This window comes from Crinia signifera, chromosome 6 (genome assembly GCF_055691185.1).
Source record: "Crinia signifera chromosome 6, ASM5569118v1, whole genome shotgun sequence".
Lineage (NCBI taxonomy): Eukaryota > Metazoa > Chordata > Amphibia > Anura > Myobatrachidae > Crinia > Crinia signifera.
The window spans coordinates 26,268,671-26,282,321 of NC_139222.1; the positions used below are offsets into that span (position 1 = coordinate 26,268,671).

The 13,651-nt window shown below is 47.5% G+C and overlaps 1 protein-coding gene across 3 annotated transcripts in view; it reads right to left on the reverse strand.

The window, feature by feature from the left end:
* The window catches only part of LOC146010153 (uncharacterized), a 360,112-nt gene that overhangs the window by 312,861 nt on the left and 33,600 nt on the right, over positions 1-13,651 (reverse strand). For 2 of the 3 annotated variants that reach the window (XM_083151111.1, XM_083151112.1), the window contains exon 4: positions 441-1,080. In XM_083151111.1, coding sequence (XP_083007237.1) covers positions 441-1,080 — 640 coding nt within the window. Of the gene's footprint in view, positions 1-440; positions 1,081-1,173; positions 1,272-1,728; positions 1,829-7,934; positions 8,099-13,651 lie in introns of those variants that run through there. The other variant, XM_083151113.1, reaches the window with a different exon arrangement.

Sequence of the window (13,651 nt, forward strand, 5' to 3'; positions counted from 1 at the left end):
TACTGATGATGTAGGCGAGTCACTGGAGAACATGGGGGGGATTGGTCAGATCTCTGTTCTGGTAGCAGACAATGATCAAATGCGCAGGAAGAAAAGAGGACAATAATAGGGGCTGATGGCTCGTGTCTCCCTCCCCTGCCATCCCCCCTCCCACTGGGCAGATACATTCCCCTCATTAGTCTGTACTGACAGAGGAGGGTGCAAGAATGGCATATCCAAACTATGGCCCTACAGTCATTACAAAACTACAAATCCCATCATGCCTTGCCACAGTTTTGATTTTAGGAAATGCTAAAACTATTGCAAGGCATGCTGGGATCTGTAGTTTCATAACAGCTGGAGGGCCATAGTTTGGACATGTCTGGTGTAGGATAGGAGGCTGCTGTAGTGACAGAACAAGGAGAATATGTGACTCTCTGTAATAAGCAATTATTCCTCACCTGTGCTGGTATCTGTGGGGATTTCCTCCTCCTTACACTGCTGATCATCCCTCACATCCATCTCTCCTCCTTCTGTATCTTCTGCCTTAATGTCAGTCACATCCGTCTCTTCTCCTTCTGTATCTTCTGCCTTAATATCAGTCACATCCATCTCTTCTTCTCCTACTGTATCTTCTACCTTAATATCAGTCACATCCGTCTCTTCTTCTCCTTCTGCATCTTCTACCTTAATATCAGTCACATCCGTCTCTTCTCCCTCTGTATCTTCTACCTTAATATCAGTCACATCTGTCTCTTCTACCTTAATATCAGTCACATACGTCTCTTCTCCCTCTGTATCTTCTGCCTTAAGATCAGTCACATCAGTCTCCTCTTCTCCCTCTGTATCTTCTGCCTTAATATCGGTCACATCAGTCTCCTCTTCTCCTTCTGTAGCTTCTGCCTTAATATCAGTCACATACGTCTCTTCTCCCTTAATATCAGTCACATCAGTCTCCTCTTCTCCTTCTGTATCTTCTGCCTTAATATCAGTCACATCAGTCTCTTCTTCTCCTTCTGCATCTTCTACCTTAATATCAGTCACATACGTCTCTTCTTCTCCCTCTGTATCTTCTACCTTAATATCAATCAGGCCTCCACCCTAAATAAGAACAGTAAAATATTAGTGTAGGAGACACACACAGCTTCTCTACAGATCATGTAGTGAAAACTCACTTTGGTGTATCCCACCTACCTGATCCTCCTGTGGGGTCCTGTGAGTCTCCTCTGTACAGTGCTGGGAATACAGAGGACGGGGACATCTCTCTGGGGTATCTCTGTTACTGGATCTATCTGCAGGGGATACAGAGTGGTTAAATACACACTACATATGTAAATATCAGATTATCTCCAGTAAAATGGTCATGAATCCCGTAGCCTACAAGGTGACATTACCAACATTTCTATGTATCTCTTTCCATATATCTTGCTGAGACCACTGATCCTGAATGGCTTCCAATCAACTCTTTCCAGTGCTCCAATAGTTCAAACGCAAAAAAATAAAAAAGCCTTGGCCTACGGGAATAATTACACTACATCTAGTAGCTACTTAATTAGAACACGTAAAAGATACCGTCCAATTCTACTAAATGAACCATCATTGTCATCATTGATAAGTGTGCCATTGCTTCTGTGCTATAGGAGAGGCAGGAACATGAGGGATATGGTAATGTACACAGACATCTCTAGGTTGTGCAGACCCGAGGGATCACCAGGTGTATATATAAATGTGAATGTGATTATTACTCACCTGTGCTGGTGTCTGTAGGGATTTCCTCCTCCTTACACTGCTGATCCATCTCTTCTTCTCCCTCTATATCCTCCACTGTCATATCACACAGATCTTCCCCCTAATTAATTAAATCACACATCTTACTATCACTTTATTTTTGAATAAAGTATTTTTATTTCACAGATCGTAAGTACAGAGCAGAGCATCATCTCAAATTGTGTACATGTACAAAAGTCAACCAACATCCAGCCGTGTTTGATGAAATACACAGTGCATGGACATATAATGCTGTCGTGTTGCATGTACATGTAAATTAAAATAACGTTCTATTTATTAAAGATTAGTGGTGTCCACGCTCTGTTCAAACTGGGTATCAATATTTCAATTTTCTAATTATAACTTGGAATACAAAAGAGAAAGAAAGGAAAGAAAAAGAGAGTAAGAATGTTGGTCATGCGTTGAATGTGCATAGGAATGGTTCCATCCCGTATAGGGTGACATATTCCTAGTATTGCATACAGTAAACAGTGCTTGTAAGTTCATTGTGGCTCTCAACACTCGTGATTGACATCATCGCCCAGGATGACAGAATCAGGGGTGTGGAGACTCCAACCGCCTATTCCAAATCTTTTCCAATTTAGGTAAGGTACCTCGCGACATATAGACATATCTTTCATGCAGTACAGTGGTATTGACCAGAGCCCTCCATTCTACCAGTGTAGGGCCCGAGCTAGCCACCCAATATCTAGCTATTACAACTAATCGATTGGACAGCAACCCAAAATGAATTGACCAGGGGGCAGTCCCAGAGTAAATGCCACAGGCTGCCCTGTGGGAAACGACACCTTGGACAGTCCGGGGAGGCTCGTCCACCGGACTTAACCAAGGTGCACGGTGTTAGGTATGTTCTATGTACAATGAATAACTGGACTTGCTGGAATCTTGCGGAAACCGTGGTGTGTCGGGGAAACGCCAGAGCCTCCTCCCGTTCCTCCTCTTCAAAACTACCAACATCAGCCTCCCACTTGGTTTTTAGAGCAGATAGTGAGTCCTTATGTAAGTAAGATAACATAAATGAGTAGGCTAGAGAGATGGTTTTATCCTGCCCCAGATTAGTCAGAAATATTTTGGCTGGAGAGGGCAACAGCACAGTGGGGCCATTGTTAAACTGGGTGTTTAGAGCGTGCCACAACTGCAAATACCTGAAGAAATACACCTGGGACAACCTATATTCCTCCATTAGCTGCTGAAAAGATTTTAGTACACTAACCTCATATAGCTGCTCAATTGTCACCACTCCCCCAGACGACCACAGTCTCCTGCCCGACAAACAGGCCAGCTCAGGTAATTTTATGGAATGCCAGAGGGGAGCCTCAGGGTCCACAGCTGTGTATCCCATTTTACTCACATTAAAACTCTTATTTCTTTATTACAGTGTATATAAAACCATTTGGCAAGTACAGTATCACATACATTCTATATTCTGAATGGGCTATGTATGTATGTATACCAAACCAGATGCCCCATAAAGGGGCTAATCCAAAGCCAAGTATATAACACAGTATAACAGAATGTGCTGTAAAGAAAGGGAATTTGTGATAATAAAGGTATCAAATCATTCTCTGTCTGCTGTTCTATTGGGATGCAGTTAAAATCCCGGCGGTCGGTATCCCGGCGTTCAGAATCCCGACCGCCAAAATGCCTACACATTCTCCCTCCTGGGGTGTCCACGACACCCCTGGAGGGAGAATAAATGAGTGTGCCGAGCGTAGCGAGGCACCGGGCCCGCTGCGTGGCGAGCGCAGCGAGCCCGCAAGGGGGGGCGATCCACGTCCTCCCCTTGTCGGCATTTCGGCTGTCGGGATTCCAGCGTCGGGATTCTGAACGCCGGGATTCAATACTGAATCCGTTCTGTTACTTAAGCCCCTGTTAGGGGGTTCAATTTCCCAGAATTAGGGATGGTTATGCCCAGAAGAGTCCCTACTATCTATCCAACGGAAATGATGGGCAGTTTATATCCGCCATTAGAGGGGGGGGGGGGGGTTATGCTGTTATAAGATACAGGGTATCTCCCCTATAAGTGGAGACTATGTATAGTCACCGGGGTGTATTATAATGTAACGTATGCATTGTGTGTATTGGTATATACAGGTTGAGTATCCCCTATCCGAAATGCTCGAGACCATGAGCATTCCGGATAGGGGAATTTTTCGGTTTTTGGAATAATTTTTTTTTGCCATACTTACCTGTCCCCTGATGGTGTCCGGTGGTCCCTCGGCATCCACGCAGTCCCCGGGCGTCCACAGCAGGCCTCCGGCATCTTCTCTGGGTCTCCAGCGGTCCCAGGAATGCATTGCGCGTGTGTGCGCGCGCGCACCGGTGACGTCACCGGCGCGCGCGCACACACGCGCAATGCATTCCTGAGACCGCTGGAGACCCAAGAGAAGATGCCGGAGGCCTGCTGTGGACGCCCGGGGACTTGGTAAGTATGAAAAGAGGGTTAGGGGGGGGGGGGGGTAAAAAAAACAAAAAAAAACCGAATGATTCCAAAAACCACGGTTTTTGGAATAATTCAGATAATGGATGCACGGATACAGGATACAGGATACTCAACCTGTACTATATATACACTTACAGACATCCCTTTAGATGCTCACAGTGTTACCCAGAGCTGCTTGGTGTAGTTATACTTTGATACACATGTAGCCATTTCTTATTCACCAGATACAAGTAATTTCCAGATAGTTACTTGTTATATAATGTGGTTCCACAGTGTACCTGTGTAAGAGATTATCTGCCGTATTACTGTGTACTATCTGTAAGTAAGTGTATCTGTGTAAGAGATGATGTGCCGTATTACTGCGTACCATCTGTAAGTCGGTGTATCTGTGTAAGAGATGATGTGCCGTATTACTGCGTACCATCTGTAAGTCGGTGTATCTGTGTAAGAGATGATGTGCCGTATTACTGCGTACCATCTGTAAGTCAGTGTATCTATGTAAGAGATGATGTGCCGTATTACTGCGTACCATCTGTAAGTCAGTGTATCTGTGTAAGAGATGATGTGCCGTATTACTGCGTACTATCTGTAAGTCAGTGTATCTGTGTAAGAGATGATGTGCCGTATTACTGCATACCATCTGTAAGTCAGTGTATCTGTGTAAGAGATGATGTGCCGTATTACTGCATACCATCTGTAAGTCGGTGTATCTGTGTAAGAGATGATGTGCCGTATTACTGCGTACTATTTGTAAGTCGGTGTATCTGTGTAAGAGATGATGTGCCGTATTACTGCTTACCATCTGTAAATACGGTGTATCTGTGTAAGAGATGATTTGCCGTATTACTGCGTACCATCTGTAAGTCAGTGTATCTGTGTAAGAGATGATCTGCTGTATTACTGTGTACCATCTGTAAGTCAGTGTATCTGTGTAAGAGATTATCTGCTGTATTACTGTGTACTATCTGTAAGTCGGTGTATCTGTGTAAGAGATGATCTGCCGTATTACTGCGTACTATCTGTAAGTCAGTGTATCTGTGTAAGAGATGATGTGCCGTATTACTGCTTACCATCTGTAAATACGGTGTATCTGTGTAAGAGATGATTTGCCGTATTACTGCGTACCATCTGTAAGTCAGTGTATCTGTGTAAGAGGTGATCTGCTGTATTACTGCGTACCATCTGTAAGTCGGTGTATCTGTGTAAGAGATTATCTGCTGTATTACTGTGTACTATCTGTAAGTCGGTGTATCTGTGTAAGAGATGATTTGCCGTATTACTGCGTACTATCTGTAAGTCAGTGTATCTGTGTAAGAGATGATCTGCCGTATTACTGTGTACTATCTGTAAGTCAGTGTATTGTACACTTATGCTGCTGTTATAGTCTATGTGAGCGATATTCCCCTCTGCACATAAGGGCTAATTCAGACCTGATCACACAACCACCAATTTACATTCGGCTGATTATCGATTAACTGCGCATGAGTACGTTCGCAAGGCGATTGACAGGAAGTAGACATTGAGGGTTGAAACTAAGGGAGTGCTAAGAAAACCGCATGGGTGCCTGGAAATACGCTAGGTGTACCTGAGCGTGTTAGGAGAGGGTGTGTGACGTCAGCACCAGGCCGGATATGCCTGTATTAGGGGAGGGTGTGTGACGTCAGCACCAGGCCGGATAGGCCTGTATTAGGGGAGGGTGTGTGACATCAGCACCAGGCCGGATATGCCTGTATTACGGGAGGGTGGGTGATGTCAGCACCAGGCCGGATACGCCTGTATTAGGGGAGGGTGTGTGATGTCAGCACCAGGCCGGATACACCTGTATTAGGGGAGGGTGTGTGACATCAGCACCAGGCCGGATATGCCTGTATTACGGGAGGGTGGGTGATGTCAGCACCATGCCGGATATGCCTGTATTAGGGGAGGGTGTGTGACGTCAGCACCAGGCCGGATACGCCTGTATTAGGGGAGGGTGTGGGACGTCAGCACCAGGCCGGATACGCCTGTATTACGGGAGGGTGGGTGATGTCAGCACCAGGCCGGATATGCCTGTATTAGGGGAGGGTGTGTGACGTCAGCACCAGGCCGGATACGCCTGTATTACGGGAGGGTGGGTGATGTCAGCACCAGGCCGGATACGCCTGTATTAGGGGAGGGTGTGTGACGTCAGCACCAGGCCGGATATGCCTGTATTAGGGGAGGGTGTGTGACGTCAGCACCAGGCCGGATACGCCTGTATTAGGGGAGGGTGTGTGATGTCAGCACCAGGCCGGATACGCCTGTATTAGGGGAGGGTGTGTGATGTCAGCACCAGGCCGGATACGCCTGTATTAGGGGAGGGTGTGTGAGGTCGGCTCCAGGCCGGATACACCTGTATGAGGGGAGGGTGTGTGAAGTCAGCACCAGGTTGGATACGCCTGTATTAGGGGAGGGTGTGTGACGTCAGCACCAGGCCGGATACGCCTGTATTAGGGGAGGGTGGCTGACATCAGCGCCAGGCCGGATACACCTGTATTAGGGGAGGGTGTGTGACGTCAGCACCAGGCCGGATACGCCTGTATTAGGGGGAGGGTGTGTGACGTCAGCACCAGGCCGGATACCTGTATTAGGGGGAGGGTGTGTGACGTCAGCACCAGGCCGGATACGCCTGTATTAGTGGAGGGTGTGATGTCAGCGCCAGGCCGGATACACCTGTATTAGGGGAGGGTGTGTGACATCAGCACCAGGCCGGATACGCCTGTATTAGGGGAGGGTGTGTGACGTCAGCACCAGGCCGGATACACCTGTATTAGGGGAGGGTGTGTGACGTCAGCACCGGGCCGGATACGCCTGTATTAGGGGAGGGTGTGTGACGTCAGCACCAGGCCGGATACACCTGTATTAGGGGAGGGTGTGTGACGTCAGCACCAGGCCGGATACGCCTGTATTAGTGGAGGGAGTGTGACGTCAGCGAGCACATTTATGCACAAGGTCGGATATCACTAGTGGGGCAGCGTCTTAGCTGAACTGTGGCCACTGCAAATTTGTGGCCCTACGATCAGATTTGAATCAGCCCCATAGTTACAATGTGCTGCAATATATAGTAATTAGGCTTCTCATAGATTAGCTGTAATGCTGTACTTAGTATCCCCAAGTGTTACACAGACTGAGGATAATGGTATGACAGCAGCACCTGCCGATCTCAGGCTTACGGATACTAAATGTCACACTTAGGGTGAGATGTACTAAGCCTTAAAAAGTTATAAAATGGAGAGTGAAAAGCCACCAACCAATCAGCTTCTACCTATCATTTTTCAAACACAGCCTGTAGTAAAGCATGTTAGGAGCTGATTGGCTGGTGGTTTATCACTTTCCATTTGATCACTTTTGAAGCTTAGTACAACTGGCCCAATGCGCCTTATGTGGAATTGCTGCACACAAATACATGTATGGCGGTGTCACATATACAGAGGGGGATTTCCCTGTACACGGCTACAGCTTGTTCAGGCCACGGACTCCTAGCAATCAGGATCTCTCTATTACGGAGCAGCACATACACTGTATACAGCCATATGTACACTACTGTGGGTATATCCCTCTTATATTCTCACACTGGTGTAATACACATATCACCAATTGTACGCGCCGTCTCCTCAGCAGCTCCCGGGCGTCACATAGACACTGACTGTGTATCTATGTCACCCGCTCCTACTCATCTCTGACCCCTGTCTATGGGCACACTTACCTGCCGATAGCCGCCACCTGCTCTCACCCGGACACAAGAGCAGGTTACACACGCTGCACTTCCGGGTAATGGACCCTTCCATACGGGCGCATTGCAAGCTCCTATCCGTATCTGCGTTGCACTCAGCTTCTGGGCTCTGAGCCTCACTGTACTTCCGGGCTCTACTTTCCACCTTCTTCCTGGTTATGCGGTCCACTCTACTTCCGTATTGTGCGTTCCACCGCACTCTGCCCTCGGGGCGGGCCCAGGAATGTGTCTATTGTCCATAACTAAACAATTTGTGGGTTGCGAAGAAGGCAGCAGGGAGGACCCAGTGTTGTGTCCGACAGCGTCTTGTAATAACATCCAGTATTATTGTTACATTATAATTTAATGTGGTGCTCTGTGATTATAATGCAGGTGGAGCAGACTGGTGTATTATATAATATATGTAGATCAGACACAGTTCCCCACTTCTGGGCTCCACAGTAATGTAATGTCATTTTTGGTAATTTATGGTAATGTATAATAATGTAGGGTTGCAGTCACTTTATTTATAAATTATGTGTATCATTAATAAGGATGTGTATCATGGGGTCAACAGTGTCTAATCTGACCCAAAAAAGGTCAACACAAGCAAATGATCAACATGTAAAAAGTTGACACATTAAAAGGGCGGAATGAGTTTTTCGTGATTGTTTTGTGTGTGAATGTTGACACTTGCGCACGTGACGCCCCCTTAGTGTAACACTTCCCTCCCCATCCTTCTGGTCATGTGACTCCGCACTTTACTGTTTACAGTCTCAGTCCTCAGCAGCTATTTGAAAGGCGATGAAACTGGGGCGACCGCACCAACAAATGATTAGTGATGTGAAGTGAACTGTGTGAGTATTTTTATTAAAGCACGTGGTAGATATGCCAATACACAGCGGCAGATGGTGATAAGACAATACAGGAGTCGGATGCACCCAATGAAAGCACACTGGTATGTAGTAACAGTCCTCAATGGCACAGGGAGTCAGTATGAATGAGTATCGATTGTAAACTCTCACAGATGGTGCAGTGTTAGAACAGGGATGAAGTCCCAAGGATGCAGACAGAAGACAGCCTTAAGACTCAGAGAAGGTGGCCTAGACGCTATTGACCCGATGGTGCAATGATGGGTAACTGATGAGCAGGATCATTGGGGAGACACTGATGGTTAGCATGATTGATGGCAGAACATAGAGGGAAGCAGGATCGATGTTGGACCATCGATGGAGCCAGGGGGTACTGCAAGCTGGAATGTTCCTGGTCTGTAATAGGAGAGATATCCTCAGGGGCTGAGCCAACTGGATGCTTCTAGGAGGAGACAACCATAGCACTGGTTTGGGAGTTTATTCCCGGGATTCTTATAGTAGCCAGTGAGCGATGACTGGCTAAGGCAGTCAGTTGGAGCACAGGTCACAGAGAATTGACTGTGGAGGCCTCAAGTGATCATACCAAACATGGCTGCACATGTACCATAGGGATACACAGATATACCTGCGGCTTGTGATAATGGCGTCGGTGTGGGAGCTTTTTCTGCCGCAGCATCAGTGGTGCCGGGGTGATATCTACAAATACTGCAGAAGCGTGGTGCTGCATTTAGAATGCACAAAATCACATTGCATCTTATGGGCCATTATAGTGCCATGCGATGCATTCACTGCTCTGTTGGCCCTGGGGGATTGCATTTCATTGTATCTCCAGCAACATCGCATGCGATTTTATAGAGTGCAATGCCATGCCATGAGCTATACACTTGTATGACATACAATGAGGTTTCACTGACCCCCCACTATCCACTCCGAAGCGTGGCGAGCGCAGCGGAACGCATCCTCCAGACCTTTTCATACCCCCACTATCCACGTAGGCGTGGAGTTGATTTTATATAGTGTGGCGAGCACAGTGAGCCACCGAGCCCGAAGCGCGGCGAGCACAGCGGAATACATCTAAAGTAATCCGCGTCCGCTCGCCACACTATATAAAATCAACTCCACGCCGACGTGGATAGTGGGGGTATGAAAAGGTCTGGAGGATGCGTTCCGCTGCGCTCGCCACAGTTTGGGATGGCGTGTATAGGGGGGGGGGGGGCAGTGAAACCTCATTGTATGTCATACAAGTGTATAGCTAATGGTATGGCATCGCACCCGGTACTTATGTAATATCTGGGCTCCCGTTTTTCTTATGAGACCGCGTCCGCTCGCCACGCTTCGGGCACGGTGGCTCGCTGCGCTCACCACACTATATAAAATCAACTCCATGCATAGTTGGATAGTAGGGGTATGGAAAAATAGGGTGCATTTAACATGGGAGCCCAGATAATACATAAGTACCTCGCACCCTATAAAATCTCATGCAATTTTTGGGGAGATGCAATGCAATCCCCTAGGGCCAACAGAGCAGTGAATAAATTACATAAAAAATTAGCATCGCATGGCACTATAATGGCCCATGAGATGCAATGCCATGCGATTTTGCTACGGATAATAGCCCTGTACGCTTACATCATACTGGGCGCCCTGCTAGGAAACGAGTACCGATTTATCACACAGAGACCCAGTGTGAGTTGGGGTACGCCCTCCTTTCTTGCATCTGTAAATAGATCTGTTATTTTTGTTGGTGAGTGAGGCACGCTGCAAGCTCCAGCTAAACCTCCTCTAAGACATATAACTCATTGTGGATAATTGTACACATTATAGATATGTTTTTTTCCTTATGTAACTGGACACACATATAATTGAGACCACGTTGGGACACCCTTGGATCACTAATAAAGAAACCTTTATATGTTGAAAATCACAGCCATCACCGTGAGTGGGGGTACGCCTATTATCTAAAAGAAACCTTTATATATTTATCACTCTTGTTAAGTGGGTAAATGAGGTACGTTGGCAAAAATACAACCTTTGTCCTAGCTCTTCACATACTTACCACACAACTTTTCCAGCACTGTTCTACACATGAATTGTTTCTTTCTCTTTTTTCCTGAACACATGTGAGGTCACCTGTTTGCACTTTGAATATATGTGAGATCATCTTGTCTCACACCTTGGAGAGGAATACTTCAGAACCATACCAAAGAAGCCATTATAAGTCTGACATCAATCTTTCCAACATGAGTCTTGGTACGCTCCATTGAAATATCCTACCCCACTTCCAAATAATTATTTGATATTTTGAAAAAAAGATATACACAACAGATTTAATTTATTGTTGTTTATCACCAATTTTTTGCATATTTGGTGAATACCACCTGAGATCTTCCATCACGAATGAACATCACCAGATCTTGGGAGACGTTGTACTTCACAGAAAGGACACTATCTCAAAGTTACCAGTATCCATTGCGCCTTTTTGTCTAGCGAAAGTACCTCCTGCGTCCGTTGAATATTGCCGAGTAGAACCTCTCTGGAAGATGCTTTTAGCAAAAGGTCATCCAGTTAATGGGGCCCATACACCTGCGATAAATTGTGACAATCCTCCGTTCTGGAGATGATTGTAACAATTAATCTTTAATGTGTGGACTCCCCCTTCTGGCAATCCAGCTGTGGTGCTCCTGTCCCCATGGGCCGCTGTGGCAGGAGGGGCTCCTTTTCCGTGGTGGGGGTGTGCGGCAGAGATTCACCTTCCCCCGGCTGCTGTGCTCCTGTCCCCTTTTGAGGCTACGGCTGCTGGGACTCTTTCTCCATCGCAGGGGGTGGGTGGCTGAGATCTGCCTCCCCCCCTTGCAGCTACGGCTGGGGGGGCTCCTTCTCCATGGCAGGGGTTGGGCAGCTAAGATCCGCCTCCCTCCCCCACTGAAGTGCTTCTGTCCCCCTTCGCGGTTGCTGTTGGAGGGCTCCCACTGCATGCCGGGGGTGGGCGGTGAAGATCTGCCTTCCCCCGGCTACTGTGCTCCGTCCTGTCCTCCTTTGTTGCTGCGGCTGGCAATGCTCCCTCTGCGCGGCGGGTTAGGCAGGGAAGATCTGCCTTCCTCTGTTTGCTGTGCCCCTGTCAACCCGTCACGGCTGCTCCTCTATGGCAGGAGTGGGCTACGGAGATCCGCCTTCCCCTGGCTGCTGTGCTTCTGGTACTTGTTTATATTCACGGCGGCAGAAATATCAGCGATATCGCATCCGATTTAATGCGATTTTTGAGCTGTTCATTACCCTACTATCCACTACACATGGAGTTGAATTTATATAGTGTGGCAGTGAGCAGTGAGCCACCGAGCCCGAAACACGGCGAGCGTAGCAAGCCCCGCGAGGGGATGCAGATTCCTTTACATGTATTCCGTGGTGGGCGCAGCAATCCCCGCAAGGGGACACTGAATACATGTAAAGTAATCCGCGGGGCTTGCCATGCTTCGGGCTTGGTGACTCGCTGCGCTTACCACAATATATAGAATCAACATGCATAGTGGATAGTGGGGTAATGAACAGGTCAAAAATCGCATCAAATTAAATTAAACAAGTACCTGCTTCTGTGCCCCCCCCCTACGTGGGTGTGGCTTGAGGGTCTCCCTCTCCATGGCGGGGGGGATGGGTAGCTGAGATCCGCCATTATTTGAGGCAGCGCAACTGAAAAAAAATAAAATGTATATTTAAATACAATAGCCTATCCAATAGGGGCTCGTCTGCATCAATACCCCACCCCCTTGAGCAGGCTATATAAGCCAGCACGAGACAGGGGGCAGGCACTCAGTCAGACGGCACAGGAGGAGCTAGGAAGAGCTCTGAAGACTCCGAAGTCCTGGGTCAAGCACACAGAAGATGATGTTGGAGGAAGCCCTGAGGAGATGGCGGCCATGCAAAAGAGCTACGATCTGTGGTGGGTTTTGCTGGGGCAGGACAAACCTGCCCTGGTAGGTTTGTCCTGCCCCAGCAAATCCCACCACTCAAGGGGATAAAGGCCGCTGCCCCCAGGTGAAGGTCCAAGAGAATAAAATATTAAAACAGTGTTTTCTGGTTATTTTAATATTGCCTTTGCAGGGGGACTACAGGTACCAGCAGGCCTTGTAGTCCAACTGTAAAGGCCAATATTACTTTTGAGAAAGCTAGCAACCCTGCACCCACTGCCCAGGGGTGCAAGGGGATAGCCCCAGGATTCAGCACATTCCTGGGGTACACTGGAGAGGGGGGACCCCTCTATTTGAGGGAGTCCCCACCTCTCCATTAATGGACTGGCTAGCTAGGGTGGCTGAATGCTTCGGTCACGGGACCCAGAGCCTCACCACCGCACATTTCTTCTGCTCCAAAAATAAACACAGGAGCCCTGCCACTGCCTATGGGGGAACATAATACAAGCAGAGGAGAGACATTGCCAGATACGCCGCCATTGGGGGGAAATGGAGCAGCACCCATGGAGCCCAGATGCCAGAAACCACCGACACAGTGGGGCAACAGAGTATTCTCCACTGCTCCACTGAACAGTTATAATTAAACTAGTAAAAATCCTTACATGCCTACAATGCAGAGGATGGAGAACCAGGATAAGCAGTGTCAGTGCAACAACATATGCCTTTCTGCTCCCTCTAGAACAGGCCCTGGCCAAATATAAGTATCTCCCATCGGCGGAACGAAAAGGGAACGCCCACACATAAAAAAGAACCGCAGATAAAACCAAATTATTAGACATTTTGAAAAATCTGATTCAGCAATCCCAAACAGTTTTTGATCGGGATCGCCAGTAGGGGGAGCCCCACATTAAAAATTAATTGTGACAATCATCTCCAG